The sequence below is a fragment of the Pezoporus occidentalis genome, unplaced genomic scaffold (genome assembly GCF_034315485.1).
Source record: "Pezoporus occidentalis ecotype Australia unplaced genomic scaffold, CSIRO_AGI_Poc_V1 ctg16, whole genome shotgun sequence".
Lineage (NCBI taxonomy): Eukaryota > Metazoa > Chordata > Aves > Psittaciformes > Psittacidae > Pezoporus > Pezoporus occidentalis.
Window position 1 is genome coordinate 6,583,455 of NW_026913425.1, and position 9,226 is coordinate 6,592,680.

The following is a 9,226-nucleotide window of genomic DNA, read 5'->3' on the forward strand; positions in this document are numbered from 1 at the left end:
CCCTCCCTAGGAGCTTGTCAGGATGCCTAGCCATTCTCTCAAAAACCTTGCCTAATAATGAGCTTTCATTTTCTCAGCTGCAACTTAAACCAAACTTTCATTACATCCCTCCTGATCGTCATACGTAACTGAACTTTGTAACCTGTGCTTGAGGAATGTTTCCTATTTAAAGCTCAATAGCCTGTTTGAATGTTCTTTAAAAAGGTAAAGCACACTAAAAAGAACGCCCCACCAACTGCTAACCATTAATCACATTCTGGGTGTATATGGTATTTGAAAGTTTATAGAGTGCTAATGCATCTAACAGTTTGGCTCTGATATGACAGTGTTGTGACCCTGGCTTTCCCGCTGTCTGACCTTACACAGTCCCTTTAATCTCTCTGGGATTCAAGCCTATTCAGTTTATAAAATCACACTGGTTTAACCATGCATGTTTTTCAATTAAACAAGAAACACAAGAGAACATCCCCTTCTCAAGTTCTCCCACCTTCAAAATGGGGAAGGAAGCATTATTTTAGAAGCACTTTCAGTTTTTTCAGATGGAAACCACTCTATGTATGTATGAAGCATACAAGATGTTTTATGGGTGTACACAGATCTGTAACATAAAACATGCTTAATGTATAACATATCTACATGTGTTAGTTCTCCAGTTTTGGAAAACAAGACATTAGCTATATATAAAACTCCCATTACTCAACAGTGTAATTGCAATAGCTAAAATGGAACAACCTTCTCCCTCAATAAGAGCAGTTATTTCCTGGGTAAATCCAAGAAATGCTTTCTTCCATACAAGACAATGAGTTATACTGCTTACAGCACTTCTGAAATCATAAGCTTTAAAGTAAATGCCAACAAAAGCAACACAGAAATATGAGCAAAAGAGCTCCCTCAGAGGCATCTATAAAGTATCAGACTGTTAAAATAACCTGGCACACTACAAGAAATGCTATAAAAATGGGATGGTGAACTTCTTGTTTATAGAAATCTTACAGCTACCACGAGGATTTCAATGAACATTGAATTCTTATTGTACAGACCTATGTAAAAAAATACACTATTACTGAAAATAAAAATAAGAATTTAGATGCATTCTTCATTGTTTTACCAGAACAAATGAAAAACACACAGCTGAAGTCAGCAGTTACCCTTGTCAGCATATTTTCATCTGTCCTTGTTTAAACCACAACATCATCATACCAAGATTCAATGATACAATGTGTAATTAAAAACCAAACAGCCCTACCTCCATTGGCAACCTCGAACTTGACTCCAAACTCTCCTCCAGGTCCCCCAGGACTGTGGCTAGCTGTTAAAATAATTCCACCAGCTGCTTTGATCTTTCGGATGATACATGAAACAGCAGGTGTGGATAAAATACCGTTCTGTCCAATAACCAATCTGCCAATCTAGGTGGAAAAGGAAGTCAAAGTACTGTGAATGGTACTAGACTCTTGAAAACTAGTAAGTAAACACAGACACATACATACATAGGTATACATGAATAGGATAGAGACTGTAAAGTCCTAGTATGGAAGTTATTCTTTTGCAGAGAAATACACATACATGAGTTGGCTGCATGCTAATCTGGAGCACTGACAAAAGAATGTTGTATCCTGGCACATTTCATTCCAGTGGACTGTGACTTGCATAGTCACAGTAAACAGCATAGTATAGTATACTAGCATAGTATACTAGTATAGTATGTATATATATAGTATAGTGTATATATATAGTATAGTATACTAGTGTGGTATAGTATACTAGCATAAGGTAAAGCAAGAGCACAGCCATGGCAGTGATTTGCAAAGCCCCCAGGCATAGCACTGGGCTATGATCTTGCTATGAAACCCTTTCATGTATCCCCACAAAACAGCAAATCCCCTCACATATCAATATAGTTTAGGCCTGACCGTGCGGATACAGTTTGCAGGGCTTTAACTAGCATAAAAGAGAACACCAAACAAATCGCCTTTCATGGAGCAGCCTTTTCAGTCCAATCATAAATTTCACTACATACTAGAACCTGTAGTGTCTGTAAGTCACATCTCTGTTACCAAGACACCCTTGGATGTCCTTCCCTAAGGAAAGTACTGCTCTTCCTTCAGCCATCAGTGACTGCTTGGCCACTCCAGATGAAAAGGGTGTTTCCCCAGGTCACAGCTGAGCAGGTGAAGTTCCCACCATTCTTAAAGGGAACAAATGTTTTCAGGTGACGTTATTAAACACTGGCTCAATGCATTTGGCATTATGCTGCAAGGTTCCAATTTCAAAACCTTGCCTTCATCCTCTACACAGATACTACAGTTTCACCTCAACATAAAAAGTCTAGGCGCCAGACAGAAATGTATTTACAAAGAAATACAGAAGAGTTCCAGATCCTGGGATACAGGCAGATACAAATTAAAGAGGGGAGAAGGGGAAGTTAGTGTCACGGATCAGAACTGAGGCAGCTGCACATGGAGCTTAAAAGGATACTGACAAAGTTGTGGGGGGAGGGGGATTTATATCTTCACTTAAAAAAAAAAACAACAAAACCAACAAACACACACACACTATTAAGTAATAGTTTAGGGTGGTGGTGCAGAATACTGAATCCTTCTCACTCATCTAAAAGCAGACTGGGAACTCAACCTCAGATTTCCTCGTCTAGTTTGAGAAAGATTTGATAGATCTACTGTGTGTGTGGCAAAGCAACAGTTCAGGAGGTGTTGCTACCTGCCAGCTTTCTATAAAAAGCCGTTTCTTCATATATAGATTAATTCTTCTGGGTCCAGCTATTTAAAAGTTTCAAATAATTTCAGAAAAGCAAAGGATTAATAGATAATTTATTTAGCCTGGGTTTGAAAACTATTTTAATAAATATTTCTACACTGAAATTATCAGTTTCTAAAGTAAGCACAAGTTACTCTCTTGCTAACCCTCACAAAGCACGAACTAAGGTTAGACATTTCTCTTTCACTCAGAATTACAAGATCTGCTTTTCTGCTTTCAAATTAAAAATAATGCACAGAACAACAGACTCCATTAGCTGAGATTTCTGTCTCAAGATCTGATGATGAGTGTTTGTCCACCTTGTTCACTTTTCACAGCTTTTGCAGACAATTTTGAAGCCTACGTATTACTAGAAACCAGGAAAGCTATAAAAATTGGAAGTACAGTTCATGGAAAATCTTTCAAGGTTCATTTGACTTGCTCTTGTTACTAATGGGAAAACATTTCATGATTCACAGTCTTTTTTTCTCCCAGATTAGAGCAACTCTTATAGAAATGAAAGAAAATGAAAGGAGAAAAAGAAAAGGTTAAGAAACAAATAATCTTGTTCTATTATAATGAAAACATTTTCCAGGGAAAACAATATTCTTTTCAAGAGAGAAAAAGATAAATCAGCAAAATCCACATTTTCTGTTCCACAAAATTCACATGTCTGTTTCAATGTACTCTTTTAAAAGCAGTGCTTCCACTGACATGATCAGTCAGTGCGAGTGGAGCATATATACAGTTAACACAAATATCACACAGCCGAAACTGATTTCTGCTCAAATCAGTGTATTAAACAATTCTATTTCCTATTCATATCATGGCTCTTAAGACTGTTGTATTTATGCTATGATTTAACCACTACTGCCAATTGTTCTGAAGCACTAGAAAAAAAACAGAATGTTAGGAAATGGACTTTTAACAAACTCTCTTTCAGCCTATACAACAGTACTCATGTACCTTTATTATGGAAACAAAAGCATGATGAAAATAACTACTGAAAATATGCGTTTTGAATATTGTCTCTCCCTTTTTTAAACTATGAAGCATGTAGAAAGCTAGAGCAGTGACTCAATCTTCCAAATACAGCTGTCAGAAATGGGTGCCAGCTCTTAAAACAGTATTGTATACGGGTAAACAAAAGGAAGATGACAGGAATTACATTTTGCAAAATGCGTAAAAAAAAACACCACTGAATCTGTCAAGAAGTACTCAAGTATAAACACCTTCTACTTGCATACAGGCTTATCGTGAGCTCATGTTCTCTGTACTTCTTAATCTAAACTAGTAAGGTTTAGATTTTTGCCCCCATGAACACCTAAATGTTCTTTTAAAGCAAGAATACTTCTATTATTCAGAACCACAAATTACCTGGCACTACCTCTTCACCACTTTTTTTTTTCCTGTTCAACATGTGTTGCATGAACCAGTCTCCCATTTTTTTCAGTGCCAATATTATATGAACAGCAGTAACATGCTTTGCGTTCTGCATTTTTCACAAGGCTATTATTTCTATACTACTTAGAAATATCGGTTATTATACTAATTTCCATGCTATAGCAATAGTGCAATATTTAGCATATTAAGGATGCTGAAAGTGAAATTACTTGCATGATACACATGCAGTGACCACTGCAAAGAGCTTCACCTTATGTGAAGGTCGTCAGTGCTTTTACAGAACTCCCTGAGGGCTATGCAGACCTTAGAAATGTACACACATTACCCATCTTTCTCTGCTCTCTTTATTTCTGTGGAAAGAATGCACAACCTCATCCTCCCTTGGCCCAGAAGCTGTTCATTTTGTCTCTAAAGCAAATACTAAACTGACATTTAATTAATTGTAAGTAAGGAACACTCAGATTTACAGACTTCTAGCAAGTAATGAAATCCTGTCCATGTACTGTCTCACAATTAAAGTTCCAGTAATACCCTTCTGAAAATCTTGGACAGCTTCATAGCATGGAAAGATTATCTTTGGAATTCAAAAACTTGCAAGGCTAAGAGATCACAGGCATGTAACATCTCTTCTAATACTGTGCCCCTACGCCATGTTCTATTTTATCACTCTGCTTTTAGCAGCTACAAGCAGAAACAAAGACTATGATCCCCAACAAACTGTCACAGCTGGAGGAATAGTCAACCTCACTGGTGCTTTACAAGGACATTTTTATGCAATATTGCCACTTGCAGCTGTGCATTTTCAGACAATTTAGTTGATTATCATTGAGTCACTTAATGTTTTTTTTAATTATTTTCCCCAGTAATCTCTCACATGCCTCAGTCAATTAAACTTGAAAGAACGTGAAGCAAGCAGATATATCCTGGACAGCACGGGGCTGTGACTTCCCATCTTTTGCTGTTGTAACCCAGAGACGACTGAGTGCCACACTCAATGTAGAAATAAACAGATGTATCATACAGGTCCAGGTAAGGAGGGCAAGATTTGCATGGAAGAACATGGAAATAAAACTAACATGGTATTATAAAGATGACAACTGGAAAACTCTTTGCCATCTCAGGCTTTTACAGCATTACTAGCAATACTCCGTGATCTCTCTAGTATGTTGCTTTGACTTTTCAATATTCAGAATACGATCAGCATCTTCCTATCCACCACCGAGACACAAACACAGCAGCTTCTCATTTAAATCTATCTTAAACTTTGTATCAAAGAATGAGACACCACAACCAGTTGATGGGTCTAATGAATACTTGCATTTAATTTGTAGCATAACTGTGTTATAAACATGGAACCTTTTACCCAGTTCTTCCAGACATTAAGGTCACACTACTCGTGACAGGACTCAGGTGAAAAGGGAAACACAGCCTCAGATACCCTCCTAACACCCCACTTTGCTTGTCGCAACCAGGACAGGACCTCTGTCTGACATTCTTCATGCTCCTGCATCCTCCCGTGACAGGCAATCACTTACCCAAACGTGCTTGCTACAGCCCCAGCGGTGTGATCCATTGGAGGGTGACCCTGGTTAGCCTCCTCCAGCTCTGAACAGAAAGATGTGGTGGAGCGTGTGCTGGTTATGGTTGCTCATCATGGACCAACCCATAGGTGTTGCCATCAGAGGAAGCCAATAAAGGCTACAGCTGCGGGGTGTGTACCTGCAACCCCAAACTGGAGGGCACAAGCCTGAAGGACTGAAGGTGAGAAGAAGGCAGCCCAAGCACCGGCAGCTGACTGGGCAGGGGACCTCATCTCATTCCTTGTACCGGGGCCTATGCCAACTGTGCTAGGCTGTTAACACAGGGGGAATGTGGGGTGAGTCACCAAATTAGAACAAGGGGAACCTAGCAACTCTAAAGGGCAATACATTTACAGTTGATAATAGAAAATCCCTTTTATTTTTGTACTCAGCAGGCACAATTAACCATAACACCTGGTATGTGTTTTCCAGGAAGGAGATTCAAGTTCAGTTTATCAGCAGTATGTGGCTATCCTGCTCCTGACACTCTGGGGTGGCTAAAGGTTTTGAATGCAGCTTCAAAGCTTCCACACGTTTCACTCAATCCTGCCTACACCAGCTCACTTCTTTCCTTGTGATACTGGCTACATGTCTTCTAATGACATTAACCTCATCCAAACGGAGAGATCTTTGCCACCAGGAGTATTCCCCTCCTTTCCCTCCACTTACATAGCACAGCACTAAACAATGCCTTCACGCAGGTTTAGGTATTTTCCCAGCAGATGTATTTTAACAGCCAAAGAATAAAACATACAAACAGTATTCACTGAGTAAATATGAGGCTTATGCATTTACAGTGTGCTTGATTGAAAGAGGGGTGAGAGTGGGCAGGGTAAGGACGGTAAAGAGAGGATGAATCACTAGCATATGGAAGTGGGAAGCCTCTTCAGTGTCAACAGCACACCCCCAGCTGGCCTGCTGAAATTGTGAGAACTCTGACATTTGTAAGAGTATTATGATTGAATTCAGATATTTGTGGGAACTGTGAGCAGAAAAGCTTGGGTCACAGCTTCAAAAAACACAAAAAAGAAACTGTTTCCAAGAAACTTGCAGTAACTTAAGAAAGTGGAAGCACTACGACAGCACTACTACGGATCTGCTAAGACCTGAAACAGATCAAAATAGGGAACAGAACAAGCAGCAGTTAAGGAGGCAAGGTGACAGGAAAAATTAATCAGAAAGGAGTCTGGAATACAGCGTAATCTGGCTGACAATCTCCCAGACCCTAAACTTCTTGTCCTCTTCAGCACCTCAGTCCTTGTGGTCACCTTGTGGCTGTAACCTACTTCATAGCTCCTACCGGTGTTGCAAGGGCAGGCAAGGACCTCAGCCTCAGCAGGACAGCTCTCGATGCAGGGCCTCGCATTAGCTGTTGCTGCACTTTATCCCACCTGGTCAACAGGTACAATTCCACCGGCTTGACTGAGCTACACAGGGTAAGGAACAGCACTCCTCCAGACCCACCCCACGCCCCTCACAATACCCCTCACACCAGCCAGGCTCCCCTGCTTTGCACTCGCTCCCTGCATGCTCTCTCCCCACCGCTGTGGACAAACCACCACCACCACGCTGCCCTGGCCAGTGTCCCCACCTTCACAAGTGTGCCCCCCAACAGCCCTCCTCACACCCAAGGCCACGTAAGCCCCAGACTATACCAAACCCCTGTAAGCAGCAAGTTTGCAAAAACTATCCAGTATGTAATACAGCCAGCCTCTCCAAAATCTCAGGTATCACCCAGTGTCTGCTTGACTGTACCAGTGAAAACATGCTTTAGAAATAAGTTTAAAATACTTATTATTGATACCAGGCTGGCTAATCCTTACAGCTTGTAGGTGACAATAAACAGGGGAAATTTAGACACATACAGAGATTCATTTCAAAGTTGAAAGATCTCCTGGTTATAAAACAGGCCTGCATTTAAAGAATTAAGCTTTTCAAAACAATTAAGAAAAAGTAAATTCACTACAAAAAAAAAAAAAAATGTATGTATATGTATGTATGTATGTATGTATCACTTCTATCACCAGATCTGAAGAATCAATTTAGCCATCACGAGACACAGCAGCTTCAACTCTGCTTTGAAGGAGAGACTTACAAGTCTGCACCATTTGGCATTTCCAGCTTTCTGTATATACACACTGACACCTGAATGTGCATGCATTTACCAGAAGACACCCCTTTTCTTCCTGACCTCTTTCCTATTTTCAATACTGCACAAGAAAAGCTATAACCCGTTTGATCGCAGAGGTATTTGCCATGGTTGTCTTCTTGCATTTCATAATTTGCTCTTAAGATGCAGCCAAAATGCTGAATTCCTCTTGCTTCAATAATACCGTTTTCCCTGAGCACTTTTAAAAGATCCTGAGCAGTAGATATCTACATCTGATTCCTTCGCCTCCCGCATTTTTAATTCTGCTGCATTTGATTCTGCACAGCCAACCTTGTTTTCAACTCCCGCTCCTGCCTCAGCCTAAACCAACCCGGGACGGCGTGCGCGGCAGCCGGCAGCAGCCTGCCGGGGTGATGCACAGAGACACACCGGGCGCTCCACGCCCAAAGGTGGCACCGGTCTGATCTGTGTACTCAGCGCTGCCCGGGTTACGACACTAAAACCCCGTGCCCCGTTCCCGCTGGACGGCTCCGCGCTTCCCCACAGCGAGCGGAGCCCGTGCTGGCAGAAGCAGGCGGCCCCGAGGGGACGGCGGGAGGGCGAGCGGCCAGCTTACCCCGTTGGCCGCGGCCATCTGGACGACGATCTCGATGGCCGTCCTGCTGAAGTACCTGCCGTCGCTGCCCACCACCATGGTGCAGCCCTGGCGGTCGCGGAGGTCGACAGAGGAGAGGAGGCTCTGCACGAAGTTGGGCAGGTAGTTGCGCTGGCTCTCGAAGAGTGCCGTGGGCCGCCGCAGCCCCCCGCCGCCCGTCGGCCGCTGGTCCTCGTAGGGCGCCGTCTGCACGGTGAGCACGGGGATGGGGGTCCGCTCCATGGCGGCGCTCCACCCGCCCGCTGTGGCCCCGCTCGCCAGCGGCGGCCCCTCACGCAAGCTGCGGAGAGCGGACAGGAGTGTCCCGGCGTGGGGCCGGGCTCGCCGCCGGAGGCGGGCCCGCCGACGGGCCCCCGGCGCCGCGGCGGAGCCGGGTGGGTGCGGGGTGCGCGCCGCCTCTGCACCGCCCCGCGGGGCCCCCGGCGGCGCCTCGCCGCCCGCGAGAAGGGCCGCGTCTTGCCAGCCCGCTGCCAGCGGCGAGCGGCGGCCCCGGACAAAAATAACCCTGGAAAGCGACGCCGGGAATCGCGGTCCCCTGCCAGGGCTGTAACCGGAGGCAGGCGGGCGGGCAGGGCGAGCAGGCGCGGCACACTTGCTCGGCGGGATCACGGTCTGTCAGCGCCTCGCCCGACCCCACCGACCCCCGCCGGGCTCGGGAGCAGCACGGACCACCCCGCCGCCTCTTCCCGCCCTACCGCCTCCCAGGTGACGGCAGGGGCAGCG

The 9,226-nt window shown here is 44.0% G+C and overlaps 1 protein-coding gene across 1 annotated transcript in view; it reads right to left on the minus strand.

The window, feature by feature from the left end:
* PGM5 (phosphoglucomutase 5) overlaps nucleotides 1–8,874 on the minus strand; it is a 67,955-nt gene extending 59,081 nt beyond the window's left edge. Inside the window, exons 1-2 of the mRNA XM_062612475.1 lie at nucleotides 8,465–8,874; nucleotides 1,247–1,409 (exon numbers count right to left, since the gene is read on the minus strand). Of these exons, the coding sequence (XP_062468459.1) occupies nucleotides 1,247–1,409; nucleotides 8,465–8,725 (424 nt within the window). The 5' untranslated portion in view covers nucleotides 8,726–8,874. The remainder of the gene's footprint in view (nucleotides 1–1,246; nucleotides 1,410–8,464) is intronic.
* Nucleotides 8,875–9,226: the final 352 nt, after the last annotated feature.